This window comes from Sus scrofa, chromosome 16 (genome assembly GCF_000003025.6).
Source record: "Sus scrofa isolate TJ Tabasco breed Duroc chromosome 16, Sscrofa11.1, whole genome shotgun sequence".
Taxonomy (NCBI): Eukaryota; Metazoa; Chordata; class Mammalia; order Artiodactyla; family Suidae; genus Sus; species Sus scrofa.
The window spans coordinates 45176455-45196779 of record NC_010458.4 but is presented as its reverse complement, the minus strand read 5'-3'; the positions used below and the strand labels follow the sequence as shown (position 1 = coordinate 45196779).

General features: G+C 43.0%; 1 protein-coding gene across 13 annotated transcripts in view; it reads right to left on the bottom strand.

Annotated features, from left to right (window-relative positions):
* MAST4 (microtubule associated serine/threonine kinase family member 4) overlaps nt 1-20325 on the bottom strand; it is a 589582-nt gene that overhangs the window by 365321 nt on the left and 203936 nt on the right. For 4 of the 13 annotated variants that reach the window (XM_021076758.1, XM_021076760.1, XM_021076761.1 and 1 more), the window contains exon 1: nt 205-13786. The exons of the other annotated variants lie outside the window; for them this stretch is intronic. In XM_021076758.1, coding sequence (XP_020932417.1) covers nt 205-243 — 39 coding nt within the window. In that variant the 5' untranslated portion in view covers nt 244-13786. Of the gene's footprint in view, nt 1-204; nt 13787-20325 lie in introns of those variants that run through there. 13 annotated transcript variants of the gene reach the window in all.

Below are 20325 nucleotides of genomic sequence, written 5' to 3'. Positions count from 1 at the left end.
GTCTCTGACAAAAGAGCCTCTCTCTTTGAACCCTGTGATGTGTCACTGAACCCTGTAACCAGAGACTCAGCGCATCACGCTACCGAGTGGATACTAAGAACTGTGCACATATTTGTGCCCGTAAAGGAATGAAAAGGGAACTTTGAAATCCTCCACAGCTGGCAATTGGCAACGCTACATTTCAAGTATGGAAGGATCTCCTACCTGGAGCCCTCTTCGTCTTAGGATGCTGGACTCATCCATCTCCCCCTCCGCTTTCTCTGAGCCTCTCACAACAGTCTAGCCATGCTGTACTACCTCTACTTCGGCAAGCTAATTCAGAGCCCGGCAGCTGCTAAACACTTACATCACGCTCTAGCTGATTGGAGCCCGGAGTCAGCTGGTCCGGCTTAGTTATTCACTCCAGCAACTTCGGGGATCACGGATGCTTGCAGTTCGGTGGGAGAGCGCAGCAAGTGGGCTCAGACACCTAATGCATGCATCCAGGCGCAGGAGGCTCTTGCTAGCAGACAGGAAATTGTGGGATCCCTGCTTTTCCTTCTTCAAAATACTGAAGCTGGTATTCCCAGTGACCAGAAAATGGCTTGTGGCAGTGGCCTCAGGTCAAGCCCCTTCAGAAACAACTCTAAGGTCCAAGCGGCTAAGTGAATCAGCAGTGGCAGACACCTCTGTAAAAGGCAGCTACTGACTGGGATGGCGGGAAACTAGGGCACAGCTGGTTAGCCAAGCAGCACCAGCGTGCCTGGTGCTCATCTTTTCTGATGGCATCAAAGAGAAAAAGATGTAGCAGAACACACACAGACACACTCACACACACAAGCACTGCCGGAAGCCAGCAAACGAAGGGCTCTGGGCAGCCTCCCTCCAGCCACAGCAGGAACCCCTTACCCCTCCCAGTGTGAAAGCCAATTCATTTACATAAATACCTTGCCAGTGGATACCTAGCCCAAAGGTACAAACATTTTAGATTTTTTTTTTCATGGCCACATAATAACTTGGCTCTATTGATACTGGACCAAATTGTAAAAAGGGAGAAGAAATTCTAAGAACTATCATTAGTTGGAATATTAACCTATCTCTAGTCTATAAGCAACTAAAAAAAAAAAAAAAAAAAGATTCCCATCATGTGCAATTTCACAGTCTGTTTCAGCTTGTTTATTCCGCTCATCCTCATCTTATTTCAATTCAAAGCAACCAAGAGATGAATATTAAGTTTTCATTACCGACTTGACACAGGAGTAACAATATCCGATACTACCAATTTATAATAAATTACCCCCCCCTTGATTTCTCTTCTACAGATATTGAAATGGAAAGCATAGCATTGTCCTGAGAGGCAGATACTGGGGCTATCTGCAGTCTGTCTCAAAACCACCCCCTCCTTCACTCTATCCGTCAGTCTTTTATTGAAAGAGAGGTAGTCAGGAAGGCAGGCATAACTTTAAAAAAAAATGAGCAATTTCTGGTTTTTACCTACTCCAGATATCCAGCGAGTTCTAAACAGCGGGGTGGGGAAGGAAGTGACAAGTGGCTCCCTGCTCCCCCACCTGCTATTACTCTAGCTTTCTGTCTCTTTCTGGCTGTCAACACACTATTAGGCTTGCTAGCAATTGATTAGATTATGTCATTAAAAACAGCTCAGGGATTTGTGAATCAACCACTGAGGAAAATTGATTGCATTTTATGTTCCCAAACCGTCTTTGCCCACATCTCCAGACATAGCAAGAGAACCTTGTCAAGAAATGCCACCCCTTGCCGAAGCATCCTGGGAGAAGGGTATCTGGGTGTTTTTCCACTTAGGTGTGCTCGTCTGATACCACTTAAAAGAAGAAAATCCCAGAGAGTTTTCAGTTCTTGCTGTTAGGTGGAGGAGCAATGCCATCTCTAAAAGCAAGGAAAAAGCATGAACCTTGTCACTGCTCAAACAAAAAGGTCCCCCCAAATTCTAGCACAAATGATATTTTTTTTTCCAATTTGAAAAAACTACATATTTTTGTTTAACTTGAAGGACCAAAAAAAGGAAGAAAAGAAACGAAAAAGTCTAGGAGTGGAAGGGAGGAACTGGCTTGCTGTTATCTGTGCAGGATCTGCAAAGCTGGTGGAAATAGATCCGCATCCTTGACAGGCCCACCTGCACTTGAATCTCTTCCAGCAAAAGGAAGACCTTTCTCTTCTGTGAAAACAAAAGAAATGACAGTTGTTGCCCTTTCTCCCTCAATTCACCCTCCTGAGAGAAGAGCTTAAGCAGCTCCCTGAATTTGAAGTGCCGTCTCCAACAAAGTGCCTTGGCAGCAGGTCAGAATATATTTACCAACTTAGATGTCATTGTTATATGCCCACAGAGGCATAAGAAAGTCCTAACTGAATTTAGAGGAAAAAAAAAAATCATGACCCAAGAAGCTGAACTTTCAAAAGCAAAAGCCGAGCGTGCTGTCCTAATACATGCTTGTGATCTGAGGGCTGTGATCTTCATTGTGCTGGCCCTTCTAAAAGTGGGGTCTGATGGAGGACAGCAAGTTCCCACTAGAGAAAAGGAAAGGAAAAAGATTTTCCCCTTCAAATAAAGATCACAGGATGCTAGGAGGAAAAAAAAAAAAAAAAGTAGCGCCTAGAAGCATCTTTTCTGTGACCAATCAAGTAAGCTGGCTGGAGGTGCTATCAGAAGATATTTCGAGGACACAGTGTCCAAGTCAGGAGATGTGCATCCCAGATAAGTGGGCTTTGTGCATCTTCAGCACTGGGCGGCTGTTTGGTGGGTGGGAGTGAGAAAAAGGAATTTGGCTAAGGGGGAAAAGTATGTTTCCTAACAAAGGAATATTTTGAGATAAAAATCTAGGTTCGTATTCGACCATTAACTAAGTCTAAGATGAGGATTATAACCATTGCACCATCAAATCTAGTATGAAAAAATATCGATTATCTGTCAAAATGTATCACTTTGAGAAGTGATACACATACATTTTAAAGAAATAAAACCAGCCAGAGGCAAAAACATTTGGGACAAAAATGAAAGGCTGCTGAAAAATAACATCAAGCAATAATGGCTTAGCAGAGGGAATAGTAAAAGGAAAATTGCTACATTTACCCTTTGCTATGTATTTTCTCATCAAGATAAGCCATGTGTTAAAATGCAATAAAAACCTCAAATGATGACACTATTCACAGGTAATAATTAGGAGAGAGCCTAATTTCCATTAATAAACGCATTTTTCCCCTGTGATTTTATACCTGCATGGAGTACGTTCACATATTGTGAGTCAGTTCACAAAGCACCAGCGTCAACATGCATTGCTTGTACAAAAATTTTCAAATAAAATCTGGTAGGCTTTGTAATTAAGTGTAATCTGAATTCAGGAGTTTCATGGTACTTGATTTTTTTTTTTAATATTTTTTGTATGAATACACCTCATGTACTCCATAGGTCTAATTGACTTCATAGAATACTCAAAATGTGTGGACAATGTAATAAGGCCAAACTTAAACTTTATTAATTATTACAATAAATGGCTCATGGAAACAAAAACAGGACCAAATGCCAACTGAGACAAATCGGGGAGGGGTGGGAAGCCTTTGGTGGGGTCTTTTCACAAAGGGATAGACTGAAATTCTGTGATCACTCATGTCCTCAGTGATGTAGTTTGGTACTAGGATCCAGGTTGGTCACATACTCCTCACCCATTTCAAAACAAATAACCTCTCTTCTCTAGATCAACATTAATTACTCTTTTGTTTGTTTTGTTTTCTTTTGTTGGCCACCCCCAAGCATATGGAGTTCCCAGCCAGAACCCATCAAGCCAGGGATCGAAGTGGCATCTCTGGAGGGCTGAGACTCCGACCCACCGGACCACAGTGGGAACTCCAGCACTATTACGCTTAGGTGAATGCACCTTCTGCTTTCACCCACTCTTCAGCAGCTGAATGTGCACTGGAGAGCTGCTGGGAGGAACACTGTGGGGCCTTTTTTAAGAACCAAAGGCGGAGGATGTTTCCACTTAACCTTACCCACTACACGCCACCAGCCTCATCCACCCCCCACCCCCCGCCAGGAGCCCTCAGCCCTGGGTGCCTGGACCACCTATCCAGAAGCAGAGGAGGGGATGTGTGAAGGGAGTGAGAGGCACAGGTCCTGGTGGAGGAGGAGGTACCTCTCTCCAGATCAGCCAGAGGGAGGAGAGTCAGAATGCCATCGTGACCCCATCCCTCACGCCACCAGAGTTCTCAGGGTGCTCGAAATGCAATTTTTAGAACTACTGCCACAGTCTGTGGTGGGTTTTCCCTTTAATGGTGTTTTGTGTCTGTGTGTGGCAGCGGTCCCTCCTTTTTAACAAGGTAGCCAAAGAGCCACAAAATCCAAACATCCTGTCTGTTACCTTTAGACAACAGATCATAGGTTCACATGTCTTTTTTCATTCACAATGGACACCAACATGGCCAAGTGAATAAATCCCTCCATTCATTGATTATTTTTTTCACTCCTAAGATAAATGCCAGTGACCAATGAGTATATTGTACTTAAAGAACACAACATAAAGGTCATAAAAAGTTACAAATGAGAAACAGGCATTCGTGAGAATAATGCTGACCTGTTATTGTGAGTGTCATTATCACTCTTGTGTCGCTCATTTCACTTAAGCGGGAAAAGGAATCTTGAATGTCAACAGCTAAGGCAGCCGAGATTTGCTCAAGATATACATTTCGATGTTTACATTTAAAATCTTTTTTCATTTTAGCACTTTATTTCCCTCCATGTTTGATTTTGAAATAATAGTAAAACCAACATGTTCTGGTCACAGAGTATGTGCCCATCACTGCTCTGACGAGTTTATACAAGTCATCTTTAATTTTCATAACAGCCCTATCATATATTATCATCCCCATTATACAGAGGAGGAAACTGACATCAGAGAGATGAAGTAACTCCCTCAAAGGACACAGCCCAGGAAAGGAAGAACTGAGATGCCAACCCTGCCAGGCTGACTCTGGGTCCCTAATCATCTAGTCCCTATTCCTGTTTAAACAGAGAAGAAAATGTGCTTTCAAGGTGTGAGATTTTTTTAGCGTCAAAGAGAAAATGACATTCTAAGCTCTCAGTGGTCAGAACACACCAGGAAGAGACAAAAGGAGGAGGGTCTCAGCCACTTTAGGGCAGAAGGGAGGAAGGCACTGGGGCAGGGGTGGGAGGGGGAAGAGGGCGGCCAGGGAAGTCCTGGGCTGTGGCCTCTACTTAAATGTATCTGGGCCTCCGGAGGCTCCACTCTTTGAGCAACTCTTCTCCCTTCTGGCTCCCAAATCACACAGTTCTAAATATAACCCATATTTGTTTGCAATCAAGTGAATCCCACAGAACCAAGACCCCCTATCCATTGTTGGACCAGCTTGATATGCATCCCCCTTGACTTGTGGGCTTTTGGCAGCTTTTCCATCTCAAGTCTGATCCTCGTCTGTTTTCTGGAATTTACCACTGCAGGCTCTCCGTAAATCACTCTTTCCTTCCAGGTGAAATGACTCAGGGCAAGGCTGTTCTGAGCAGTGCTGAGAAGCAGAAAGGGAGGGGGAATCCCAATCTCAACTTCTTCCCTTATTTTCTGGAAGTCATGACTCCCCAGCATCCTTAGGAGAAAGTACCCAGCCCTGAGAGCCAGGCCCCTGGGCAGGCTCCACCAACATGACACCCTGGTAGCTTGGGGGAAAGTCCCTTCACTTCCCTGAGCTTCAGTTTCTCTGTAAAATGAAGATACTACTACCAGCTTAGCCCCAGAAAGCTGGGAAGAGGAGGAGGCCACCTGCTGGGAAACTGGGAAACTGGGAAATTGGTCCCAGTGCCCTCAAGGTAGGAGCCATCCACGGCTCTCTCTCCGGACACCTGGACCCTTCCCTGCTGACCTGCCAGCAGGACTCCAAACTTCCCTTCCTCCTCCAGGCTATTAGCATCTCCCCAAACCATCTGCTTCACAGGCCACTCAGCTACCTGTTTGGCTTCAAGCCTCCATGGCCCTGCCAGGAACTTGTGAGATGCTGAGGGCTAGGCTGGGCCTCACTTCCCTCCCCACGGTTCCTCTCCCAAGTGAGAAAGCAGTGCTCTGACACCAGGATGTGCTGAAGTACGGGGACCGAAACAGACTTCATGGCAACTCTGCGAGCAAGTTAAATACTAGGCTCCAGCTGACACCCAACTTCATTCCTGTCTAACATTGTAATATTACACTATTAGTCTAATCCTTAGAAACATTATTTACTAAGGTAACATAAGTGAACCAGGCAGTGATCACCAGAGTCATCAATGCCCCAAAGTAAAAAGACACCCAGAAATAGGCTCCATTCTATTAAAAGTCCCAGGAGATGCTATGCTCAGGAATAAACACTGAAACAACAAATTCCCTTATCCTATATGTTTAAAGGGTCATTTTAAATTTTACAATAAAGGTCTAATCTTGCAGGTGGACAAAGGCGAAAAAAACTGCAGTTCCTATAATAGGACGTGTCTTTTTCACCCCAAAGAAAAAAAAATTAAACCTGTCATGGAGACTACAACAAAGGGCAGGATGCCTTCTAGGGAGAGGAGGACTTTTCCCAGTCAAAGGAAAAGAGAGTATCTAACATCTTCCCACTGACAATCCACCCAAGTCTGAATTTACCCCAAGAGTAGCATTTTCTAAAACACATGTTTCATTTAGCAAAAATTGCAGGTGGGGTCAGTAGCAAGCATATGCCTCTGAAATATGCTGCATCCCACGCTTCCTGCTCTTAGCTCCATCTTCCATCCTGCCTGTAATCCTGAAGTCAGCTTCAGTGTATGCAGTAGGTGATTTCCACAACGTAACATGCATGAGTTCGCTTAAGGCTTTTCACAGGAAAGCTATATTGTCTTGACGTTTGCATCACCTTTTTTTTATCTAATTATTTCTGGCATATTAGCCATCAAATCTCTACTGACACTATGACAGGAATCATGGTATTGAAAAAATTACATCCTGGGAGGAAATAATAAAATATAAATCACATACATAATTTTCTTTTGAACATTTTAACAATGACACCCTCATATACATATGAAATATAGCAGACTATCCTCATAAATGCCCTAACATCAATCACAGCAGGAAAATACTCTCTACTTTGCGAACACACGGATCCAGCAAAATATAGCATTTCTAATAAAACTCGGTAATACAACTTCATTTTTTTCATCGAGGGCATTTATGAAGATCTGACAATGGGAAATAGCTCCAATATTTTTTTTTCAATTATGTCCCTTCATCTCTAAATGATACACAGCAAACACTGGGACCATGAACTAATATTTAGCAGATGCCTATATTTCATGTTAATAGGGAGATGGGGATAGATGGGTGAAGCAACACTGACTGTATTGCCGGCATAGGATGCCTATCAACCGCGTGAGCTTCCAACATGGGTATGTCAGTGATCGTGTGCGTGATGATACTCTTGGCATCAACGAAGTATGTTATGAGCTTCTGAAACAGACATTCCTAAAATTATCCCTCAAGTGATGAGATATACATAGATATAAAAGATGGAGATTATTTTTAAATTTTAAACTATATTACCTGTATTCTGAATTTAACAACTGAATCAGAGATCATAAAAGCACTTTCAAGCTACGCACATATTAAACTTTTTTTTAAAGTGACAGGAAGCTAATTTCTAGATTAAAATGCCCTAGATTAAACTTCTCCAATAAAAGTAAATACAATCGGGGGGAGGGGGTGGGCAGAGATATGGAAGAGCTCCTAAGGGCAAAAATCAAGCTAGCCACCTTTGCATTTAAAACCTGACTGACCAAAGACAGCATGCTAGATAAAATCAGGATGGGATTTAATACATGAAGTAATCAAGCATTCTTTCTACGTCTGTGTGTCTGCATGGATATGCATTACAATAGAGATCTGAAGAGCCTTGTGCAAGCTATCCTAAACCTGACAATCACATCTGCAACCTTATTCTACCTTGAGGCACCAGATTAGATTAATTCTGAGGTATTGTGGGAACGTCATTCTGATCGTATTTAGATGATGGACACAGAGCCAAGCATTTCGGTTGACTCTTCTGCAAATACTGAAGAGCCAAATAGGGATGACAGGTGTATATAAAAATGACTTAAGAAATAAGTCAATTTCTTACAGTAAGCACGTGGCGGTCAGATGTCCCTCTGAGTCCTGTATGTCTTACTATTGCTCCCCGCATTTGGCTTACCTTGCTTTCTGTCACCCTGCACTAGTACATCATCTGATTCAGATGTGAGGAGAAATGGGGCTGTGTCCACAGCTCATTTTCCGTTGCTAGAGACTAAGTTCTCCTTGGGACCCTATCATCTAATAGGGTAAGCAATGTGTGTTCCACTTCTCTCCGATAGCAATCTATCCTCTAGCTTCCTGAGATGCACTCTTCAGAGAAACAAAAGGTGCTCCAGATTCTACCTCATTAATCCTCATCAGTTGCTTTCAAAACAGAAAGGGACGAGACCAGTCCAATTTGCCAACGAGGAAAGTGAGGCAATGAGGTTAAAAGAAGAGCCAAGGTCATGGAAACAGTAAAAAGGCAGAGCAAACAAAGGAACTCAGGCTTCTCAGGCTGGGTCCCCTACAGTAGACAGCTTCCAAAATGCCTCCCCTTCTTCTTTGCTTTTGGTGGCCCAGCCCACCAGTACTGCATCAGCAATTCTAGGGCAAGAGCTGCCCTAAAAAACTTCCAAATAGTTTTTTCCAAATCAAAAAGCATACACACATAGGCATAGAGAAAAGGAAGCATTAGCTGAAGGTCAGACCAAGGATATACGAACTTACAGAGAAGCCACATTAAGCTCTACCCGATGACACAGTACTTCTATCTTTCTAGTTCACGAAAAAGGGCTGCAAACACAAGGCTTAAATTACAAGTGCACAGACCATAGGTAAGTCCTTTTTTTGTTTTGTAATGGCAAAGTTCCTCTCTACACTACAAGAGCCCACAGGCATGCATCAGTGCTCAAAATACCATAATTCTTGGGGTTACATTATGGATTTAGTCCATGACTCTTATCGAAGACCTTAATGAGCAGCCTTTCCAGGTTTTTCCTTTCTCCATCTTTTAGCTCAAGACAAATACACAGTTGTCTAGCTTTCTTAATACTCTGTTAAAATATAAAGTCTCATAGATATCTCTTGTAGAACATCTGGAAAAGACACCACCACCATGTCATCTCTAATTTACTGAACAGTGATTTATCATTCTGCTGTTTTTTAAACACCAAAATATACACACACTTACATATGCAGGACATGGTAATTTCTATTAAAAGCGGTCCTGAGAAAGTTCTTAAAGCAAAACTAATAGGCAGCTTTCATGAAATGAAATCAATATACAACAGTCTTCCTAAAAATATTTTAAAACTTTGATCCTGCTGGGAGCTGATTTAATTTCTCTATAGTCTATATAAAAATGTAGCAGGGGTTCTGGCATATTCTCCTTAAAAAAAAAATCAGGGAAATCTATCTCAAGTTTTACAGACTGATGTAAAGTCAGTATGCTCTATTTGAAATCCTCCGCTCATTCATTTATATTCATTAATCTTAATGATATCATTAATGCACAATGTGCTTCACAGAAACTAATTGTATTTTGCCAGAATCAAACATTAACAATTATGCCTCCCATTATCACCTAATAAAATAAAGTTTTAAAAGTCTCAGGCACGTCAGTGAATATTTTGGCATGGTAACTGATTTGCATTTTTAATGCTACAATAAATTGACCACATTATCATCAATTAGATAAATTAATATTCTTTAAGTAAGGCAGGCAATAGGGAATTCTGCTAGAAATCGACAACACTCGACACTTCCTTCCTTGAGCTTTATTGAACACAGGCTTAGCCGTCCTTTGTCCCCTTATCTAGAGCTGCCTTTTGTGACACAAGCTGATACCACACAAGAGAACATACTCCTCTTTAATTTTATACACTTATCATTGCTTTAAGAAAAGACAGGAGATTAGGAAATCCAGGCTCTTCAAGTAAAGGAGAAATGTCCTCCTGGGCAGTTGAAAAAAAAAAAAAATGCCCTGAGTCAGAAGTACATGAATCAACTTGTTTAAATCATTGTATTAATATATAGTATATATATATTTTATGCTCTTGATTAAAAACCTATCTCTAACCATCTGCTGTGAGTTAGGTATTAAGATTTAAGATGGACATTGAGAAGAGAAAGAGGATGAAAAAGACTCAGCTCCACACAACCATGGGATCCCAAGATACACCAAAAAAACAAAAACAAAAACAAAATACAGGGAGGTCAGTGGAGTCACAAGGGCATACACTCAAGTCCTGGTGCCACAAAAGTCCCAAGGAAGGATGAACTCAGAAGAACGGGTCAAGAATAAGGGAGGTTTGGGGAGTGGACGTGAATGGTGGTTCCCAAATTTATCTGCACATTAGAATCACTGGAAGATCTCTTGTCATTTTCAAAAACTAAAGCCATACCCAGACCAATTAAATCACAGTGTTGGGGGGGTGACGGTGGGAGGCAGGCGCCAGAAGTTTCTGAAGCTCCCCTCCCCCAGGCGATCCCACTGTGCAGACAAGTGTGGTAACCACTGGTCTAGAGGGAGTGGGACTACTAAGGGAGGTAGACTGGGACGGTGATGGGAGCTCAGGGGTAAGGTCTCCACTGCTTACCACTGAGCCCCATAATCTTCCCTAAAAGTGACTATTCAACCTGAGAAAAGTGAGGGGACAGCGGTGAGGGGAAACAGCAAGTGAAAGGAAGGATTGATTCCTGTAGCCATGCAAGAACATGACTTTCATTTCTCTTCACCGAAGACTAGTATGTCCATGGAAAGACAAGGCACTTTGGGTAAAATCTTTCTCTAAAATTGAAGTTCAGTGAACTGGCCAAGTCCTACCTGTCTTGGTTTTACAAAACACATTACAATGACTCAATTATTAAAAGCAAACCGCATCCTTCATCTTTTCCTTCTTGAGGTTTCCCCAGGGCCCCCCAAACTCGGGTGATGATTTCATACCTCACCTGACAACCTTGGATGGCTGTCACCACTCTCCTCTGAGACCATAAGAAAGGACATTTGTGAGGAGCCTGTTAATTGTGTTCTTCATCTGCCCTCGAAAAAAAACTGAACGCAAAAGGATGTGTGTATGTATCCTGACAGTTTCATCTAGCAGAAAGTTTTAATAGATTAAATCTGATTCCATTTTGCAAAACAATACTCAGAGATTCCCTGCCTTAACCCATCAGGAAAGATATAGACTTCTCTAAAAAAAAGAAGTAATGAAATTTGAATACTTTATTGGAAAGCAAGATTTTTAAAAATCCTCATTTGCCTTCTGAAATGCGCCTTCTACAAACACATAACTAATTCCACTACCTACTTTTCAGAGGCGACACTTGAATTTAAGGAGTGAAAATGTGGCTCCCTTTGCATGTTTCTAAAGAAGTACCTTTAACTACCTTTGAGTATAAAAACCGTAACACTCTCTTAGCATGGAGTTGCTGATGTGGCATGGTGTTTAACTGCACGTGCATTATGAGTTTTTAACAGTGCATTCCAGGAACATGAAGTCTCCTTCTTCAAGAAGAAAATACACCTAACATGTTGCACTAACATGTTTTCGTTTTTTAAGTTACTAGAAGGAATTTCTCCAGCTCAAGTATTCAACATTTTCAGAACATACTTCAAATACATAAACCTGACGCCAAAATAACTACCATATATGATTCTCTAAAACTCCACATGCTATCAGATTAATAGCATTTTTCTTACTTGCAGCTTTAATCTGCAGCCCAAATGTTATGGGAAAAAAATCTCCATGTGATGTGATAAAGCATTTTAATTTCAACCAGACATGAGTTTTTTAAAAATTCTTCCTGACAGTTTTCTTGCAATGAGAGAATTAGTTTTACATATTCCAACCGTTTTTTGTTTTTCCAATTGACTTCATGAACCATCCTGCACAAGGGGTATATCTTTCTCTCACATGCATTATGGACGCATCTTTTTAAAAAAATCCTTAACAGGCTTACTTCTCTCTGCGGCAAATGAGATTTGCTGAGGCGCCACCTACTGGACAAAAAACCATTAGCATCCCTGCACTTCACCTTGTTTTTTTTTCTGTCAGCTTTCAAACGTCTTGATTTTCTTTGAGTTAAGGCAGATGAAGATAAGTGAAAATATTTTTCAGAGGTGGGTGGTCTAACAAAAACCAGAGTCTGTCTCATCAAAGGTGCTCTCAGTGGGGACGTTTTGAATGATCCTGATGGGAGTGCTGGCCTCTTGGACTTATCATGCTTGGTGAGGCACAAGGGAGGCAACGAAAGGTCATGAAAGACCCAGGAGAGCATGAGGCTTGCTTGGGACCAGGATCAAAGTGACCACCTCCCTCCCAAGCTGATGATCTACCTGGAGTTCACCCAGCACCAACTACATAGATGAGTAATTCTCAGCTTTTTACAAATGCCGTAATGAGTAAGGTACACACGAATCACACACACATGTTTTGATTTCGCAGTTTGGTACTAGGTCAGGTAATAGCGTAAAGCTCTGAAAACTGTCTGGACACCCTCCTTTCTTGATGCTCCAGAAGAAAAGTTATGAGATGGGGAAAGGGGCCAGGCCAATACCATTGCCTGTTCTCTAAAAGTTGCCCCTAGAGACCCACTGCTCCTTCCTCTTAACCCAAATAAGCCTGGGCTTGGGCAGAGCACAGGAGGTGTTCAGCATCCCTCCTCTAAATTGTCATGGCTTAGACAAAAAAGGACAAGGACCTTCTCGGGTTCTCCTGGTCACAATGCCCTTCCAAGGACACATTCCATTCTGAGAACAGGGAAGAACACTGTGCAATTCTGGCTTTGTCTCCCCTTCTGTCAGGTGTGTAACCTCATACACCTTCCTTCACTACTAAGTCCTGCTTACCATGGAACCCCTTCTCTATTTAAAATGGTCGGAACTGAAAATCCTAGGTTCAGAATTAGAATCACCTGTTTCTTCTCAATGGGTGAAATATCCACCTAATGCCATTCATTGAGCACTTTTACAAGGCCCGCAGGTCCCTCTCTCCTGCTTTGCCCATTCTGATAATTTGTAAGTGGAAATACACAGCAGTATTGCCAGGCTCAGAGACACTGTCCAGAAGCAGAAGCCTGGAGGTAACTCCTTTCTCTATCTGTCTTTCCTTTAGGGAAGAGAAATGGCCTAAAAAGCCCCAGAATGCCAACAGAGACACTGGGATCTATTCCACGTCCTCCCACTTAACTCTTGATTGCCCTTGGGAAATCATTTAGTGAATCTCTTCCTTTAATTTGTCTTAGATTCCCTAAGGGGAAAGAAAACACACTGGCTCACTTTTACCCCTCCAATATTTATTTTGAAAATTTTCAAACCTACGGAAAAGTTGAAAGAATACAACACTACCTGTCCTCTTCACCTTGATTCGCCAATTACAAACATTAACCCTGATGTTTTTTGCTGGTAATATTTATGAAAATCAAATGCAAGCCAATTTTTTTTTGTAACTTAAGAAAATCTCAAGATTAAAAAGCCCCCTGCAAGAAGGTAAAGTGGTCAGTAACCATCTAGAGAGAAAGATTTCCCAAGAATAATTTTATCAGGAATTAAATTTCTTTAAACACTTTGAACTGCAAAAGAGTCCTCATTAACATTTTCCAGGAAATGCTTCCATAAGGACTGTCCGTCTCAGGTGAGCCCCATAATCATTCCGGGGCAGAACTGGAAATCATCCATTCCAAAGCCTTCCTTTTATTTTTATTTTTACTTTTTTTTTTTTTTTTTTTTTTTTTTTTTGGCCATGCTCATGGCATGTGCAGTTCCCAGACCAGGGGTCAAACCTGTGTCATGGCAGTGACCCGAGCTGTTGCACTGACAACACCAGACCCTTAACCTGCTGCACCACAAGGGAACCTTCAAACCCTTCCTTTTAGAGATGTAAAAACTGAGATCCAGGGAGGCTGCTTCTTATCACTACTCACCTTTTATCTGCTATAAATAATAGACTTCACAGGAGAGGTGGGAAGGTGAGAAGGAAAACCAGAGAACCGAGAAGACAGGGACAAAAGGAGTATGAGGAGGGAGCCAGGCCTGGTGAAGGGCAGCACCTCCCCAAACCCACTGACATTCACCCACAGCAACACTCCCTCCAAGGGCAAAGCTGAAGAACCTTCTCTTAGCAAAGGCTCTGAGTTCCCCTTTCCCCCTCAGCCTCACATCCCCCTCCTTCAAAGGTCTGACCCTGTGTTACACACAACAAGCATCTCTCTTTCTTCTCTTCTGTCGCTTATGCCATTAACATCTCTTCTAACTAGTTAAATACAGGTTCTATGGGAGCAAAAATTCAACCACAGCCAAGGAAGCTTTACCATGTGTGGCTCGGCAAGATAATCACCTCTCTTAGCCAACCCAGGCAGGGGACCCTGAGGACACACAATGCACAGGATCCTTCACTTCCGAGCCAGGTTTCTGGCTTTTGTATTAGAGATGGGACTTCCTCTGTTATTCTGGTTTCCTGCTCAAGGAATGCACATGCTTTTGTTTCTTAAATTTATCTCTGGCCACTTTCAGAATCCCTGGATCAATAAGAATAATCTGGCAGCAGAATATTCATTGTCAGGAATGCATCATGTACCGATTGTATCTTGGCATACTTTCAGGCCAGCGCGGCTCCACGGCCCCTGCTGGCTCAGCTGGAAGGATGCCGACAGCCACACCATCACCCAGCTGGCCCTCTCTGGCCTTTCAATCCGTTGTGCACAGTTCTCTAACTCCAGACTCAAACACAGACCGAGACTGGATAAGCAGCAGTTTTCAGTCAGGCATCAATTGCTTCATTTGTAAAATCAGAGCCCTCCCGAACTCCTTCATAAAATACTCGGAGGAGCTTTGATAAATTACAGCTCGTGTACACAATTACGGTATTGATTCCTAAAGTCACCGGGTTTTCTGGCAGTCCCTGTTGCATGTGAAGCTATCTTTTTAATATCTTTTCTCCTTTCTTAGAAACATGTCCAAAAACCTGACAGGCACCATTATTTAAGGAGTGTGCAGTGCCTTTGCCACTTGAGAGGAACAGAATAGGTCTTTCCATTCCTTTTAACAGATCCATTTGCCTCCTGGACAGACCACTGTGCTAGGACTGAACACATAACTAAACCCAGATGCTGATCGGACAGTACTTTCCTCACGACGGACTACTAGAAGGATTACGGTAACAGACATTCACCTACCCAGAGTGGGCTCTGTGCTCTATGAAGACATCAGAAATACTCTGAGGCTTTCCCCAGCTCTGATATGCATCCAACTTAGATAAACACAAGAAAAACCGGCAAAGGAGTAGGGATGCAAAGGGGCAAAGCACCAATTTTCAACATTTCCTAGATCGTGTTCTCAGTTAAAGTTCGAACGTGTTTAGACAAGTCTGTCTTTTAAGTATTTGTTTCTCACTCTGAAAACACATCCATAGATTGAGAACAGAGCTTTTTGTTTAAATTTTTTTTCTACTCCCACCTAAAACGATATTGTTAAAAAAAAAAAAAAAAGAGTGCCGATACAGATGGAGTGATAGATGATGGCGCTCCAGCCATAAACCGCTGACTCCTTACCATGGTGGAGCGGGCATCCTCAGCCGCAGCTGGGGGGTGAGGGGCAGCAGCGCATCCCTGCCCTCTCTCAAGTCCAGTGCTCAGCACCTACTGGCCGGGGAGTCTAGAGCAGTGAGCAGAGGCCCACGTGAGCCCCCTCTGCCCAGCTCCTGTAAACGCACAGCCATCCTCTACACCAGAACATCATCATTGAAAAAGCTCCCAGTGATGGTTATCATGCAAATGCTTCCACACAGAAGGACAGAGGGAAGACACACATGGTTGTTCTGCAGAGAGCAGCCTTCCCGTCACCACTGCTTTCACAGGCAAGTCTCCCCAGGGACCCAGGGAAAACCTTCTCATCCCATTTTGCTACTTTTCTTCTTAGGCTGTTACACATCTGAAAATGAAGGTCTTTGCATACAGCCAATGATAGCCTATTCACGGTCATTAAAAAGAACTGTGAGGGTGGCAAGAGTGAGAGGCATAAAGAATTGTAGAGCAGAGGGGAGAGCATCTTTTCCAGAATTACTGACCAGTAGATTCAATCGACGAACATCTAGGGAGAAGACAGGCAGTCAGATGCATTGCTTCTGGTGACAAGTGATGCTTAGCTAGCATCCCATTCCCATGGTCTTGGCCATGATAACTAGCTATTTATTTGTTCATCAAGCCATTTCCTTTTGTTTCTGCCTATACAACTAAAATACATCTCCCAGCCTCTCTTGCACTTAGGTGTGGCTACAAGACTGAGTTCCAGTCAATGGATCTGGCCATTAACATTTCCTAGGCAATTCCTGCCCTATGTTATTACTTTCTGGGTGTCAACACCCAGGGTGACTTTGCAAAGAACTTAAAGATGGCAGAACCTCTCAGCCTGAGACCCTGAATGACTGCATGGAACAGAGCACATCTTTTCCAAAATGGCCTGTAGGTGAGAAAGAAATAATACTTTTTCCTTCTTTCTTTTTTTTTTTTTTTTTTCTTTTTTGCTTTTTAGGGCCACATGTGCAGCATATGGAAGTTCCAGGCTAGGAGTCAAATCATAACTGCAGCCTCTGGCCTACACAACAGCCATAGCAATGCAGGATCTGAGCCATGTCGGTGACCTAACAGCCCACGGCAATGCCAGATCCTTAAACCACTGAGTAAGGCCAGGGATCAGACTTACATCCTCATGGTTACTGGTCAGGTTTGTTACCACTGAGCCACAACAGGAACTCCAAAATACTTCTGTTCATAGTAGTAAACAATAACAACAGTAAATAAACTTCTAAGCCATTTCTTCAATGTGACGTGATGCACTCTGTCACCTGATTAAACACTGAGAGAAAACTTACCAACAACTATAAGTCATTCTACAACTGAAAGTAATTGTGCAAGCATTCTCGTAGCAGATGTCATATAGGTCAGAGCTGCAGGGCTCTTCAACTTGAGAGCCCACCCCCTAGGAACTGGTTGGGCAATTTATACTGTGATGCATCCATGTGTTGAAATACTGTGTTATCATGAAAAGGGACCCATAGAGCTGTAGGCACTAATGTGACACATCTTCACATTAAATCAAAAAGCAAAGCACAATGTGGATAATGGCTTGGGTTGGGTTTTTGTTGTTGTTGTTGTTGTTTCTCACTTTTTAGAGTCACACCCATGGCATGTGGAAGTTCCCGGGCTGGGGGTCGAATTGGAGCTACAGCTGCTGGCCTACACCAGAGCCACAGCAACACAGGATCTGAGCTGCGCCTGTGACCTACACCACAGCTCACGGTGACACTGGATTCCAGACCCACTGAGGGAGGCCAGGGATCGATTCCACATCCTCACGGATACTAGTTGGATTCTTTCCACTGTGGCACAACAGAAACTCCCAATAATGTTTTAATTATGGAGACACACATAATTTTTTTTTTCTGCAACACGTAACAAGAACCCATCAGCAATGGGTTACCTCTTGGGAGAGGGACAAGGAGGGAAAGTAGGTCATTTTCTTATTTTAGACCTTTTCTAATAGTGCATAGGTATTACTTTTTATAAAAATGTCAACAGGGGTAGTGACACGGTGAGTTACATTTTTCTTTTTCATGCATTCTTGTATTAACAAAAAGTTGCCATTAAAATGTACCACAAAGCACTGAAAGCAGGACTACATCGAAGGAGTTGAATGAACTTCTCTACCTCCTCTAAGGCAGATTACCCCCCCAATGAAGACACTGAGAGGTTGTTGCTGATCGATTACCCAGCCTAACCTTACAGTTCTGGATTTGTACTGTCGTTGTAGATGATTGTAAGGTTTTCCTGTATGTTTATTTGGAACTGAGGGCTCTATTTACTAGAAAAGTGACATGAGGCAAGAGGATTTCTGATTAGTGATTACCCAAGAAATGCCTGAAGAGCCAGGCCCTTGTAAATTCTCTCCCAGATGCATTAATAAGCCTTTCCCCCCAAGTCCAAGGCTATTTATCTAAATGGCACATTCTGTGAGGGAGTACAGAGCACTTCAAACTCTGAAAAAAGGCAGCAAGAAAGAAAATGCAGGGTGAGGGGGCCCAGGGGGGCGGCAGGGGGGGTGGGAATCTAAGGTTTTGGAGGCTCTGTCCTAGCCCTGGAGGAAATCCTGGGTCTCATCTGAAAAATATCCTCAGAAGAAGAGGACGTCTTCCTGCACATTTCCCAATAAAGAACACAAATGCAGCTCACGACTCAGGGCTCATCTCTTTTGCCTAAGTTGAATTTCCACAGCAGCGGAGAGAAGACTGAGCAGGGACACAGGTACCACATCCCTGATGCAGGTGCTCACTGAGCTGTTTGATATTTTGTTTCTATCAACTGAATGCAATTCCCCTGGAATACCGAAGTTAAGGCAGAGAGAACGTGTGTTTAAATATTCAGAGATCAATGGTTTGTGCTATGGTCTCAGGTACCACGACCAAATGGAGGGCTAAAAGGATGCTGCTAGTGTAACTGAAGATTCTAGAGCACCTGCTGTGTGCTGGCCCTGACCTAAGACAATGGAGGACACAAAATTTCACAGGGGGACAGACAGCTTAAAAGAAAAAATACAGGAGTTCCTGTTGTGGCTCAATGCGTTAGAATCCGACCAGTATCCCTGAGGGATGGGTTCAATCCCTGGCCTCATTCGGTGGGTTAAGGATCCAGTGTTGCCGCAAGATACAGCATAGGTCACAAATGTGGCTTGGATCTGGAGCTGCCATGACTATGGCATGGGCCTGCAGCTGCAGCTCTGATTCAACCCCTAGCCCAGGAACTTCCATATGCAAGTGTGGCCCTAAAAAGAACAAAAATAAAAAAATACAACCAGCCAAACATTCCAACATAGTAATACTTTTTTAAAAAAAAAAAAAAAAAAGGCTGAACACTTTCCCAAATTTAATTTCGACTCTGCTTTATCTTCCTCTTTAAAGTATTTTAAACCAGGAAACATAATTTATTTGATTTGGGGCTATATATTCGACATTATGATAAATTTCTCAAAAGCAATTTGAGCTTTGCAAGCCAGAGGGCCTAGCAAGAAACAGGAGCACAGGGCCCAGAATCTAGCACTTAGTTCCAGCATGATGCCCACAGCACTACCCACTAGCCCTCCTGAGCATCTTGAGGAAAAATCACTAGCAGAAAACCTTATGAAGCAATGCTCCTCGCAACAAAATTCCACTGGACAAAACATAACTAAGACATTCAATTCCTGCCTCTGGCTTCGGGAGGTAAAGACAGCAGATGAGCCCAGGATAAAAACATATCAGGAGTTCCCACCTCATGATCATCTGCAGAGCTGTAAATGCACTTGACACAGTAAAGGACAGGGGGAGAACAGGTGGTAAAGACCAGGGTGACACACAGAATCATCCCTAGGGCTAGTCAACTGTTCCGGTCTAGCCTCAAGGCAGAGGGAGGAGGATGCTGCCATCTAGAGGCACCTACAGATATCGGCTTTTATATCAGTGCCGCCAACATAGGAAGGCTGGGGCTGTGGCAAGTGCAGGACCTCACAGTCTTAAGGAGGAAGCTGCCTGACGGACACAATCTTTCCGGGACACATCCCCAGCTTGTTGAAGAGAGGGTGTGCCAGGAGGAAATGCCCAACCAGACAGACCAGCTTCAACTCCACAATTCCCCCAAGAGTAAGAATGGAAACTCCTCTGAGATGGGGAAAGTAGGTACAAGAAATTAGGAGCATCAGAGGGAAGGAAAAACCTGTTTGAGAGCTGGGTGGAGTCCCCTTGTGGCTCAATGGTAACGAACTTGACTAGTATCCATGAGGACGAGGGTTCAGTACCTGGCCTTGCTCGGGAGTTAGGGATCAAGCATTGCTGTGAGCTGTGGTATAGGTCACAGACATGACTCGGATCCCATGTTGCTGTGGTTGTGGCTATGGCCAGTAGCTACAGCTCTGATTCAACTCCCTAGCCTGGGAACTTCCATATGCCAGGGGGACAGCCCTAAAAAGACAAAAAAATAAAAAAAGCTGGGTAGTGAGGGTTAGACGTGTCACACAGGACAAAAGGCTTCTGAGACACAGAAACCTTTAGAGTTTCACTGCCAAAGTTATGAACTACAGACACAGAAGAAAAGCAGAAAGAAAGCCAGAGAGAGAAATTAAAATCTGACATATAATCAGCCCAACACTGACATCTTGGGGGAAAAAAACAAAAAACAAAAAATAAGAGATGTGACCAATGAAAACTACTCATGTTGTCACAAG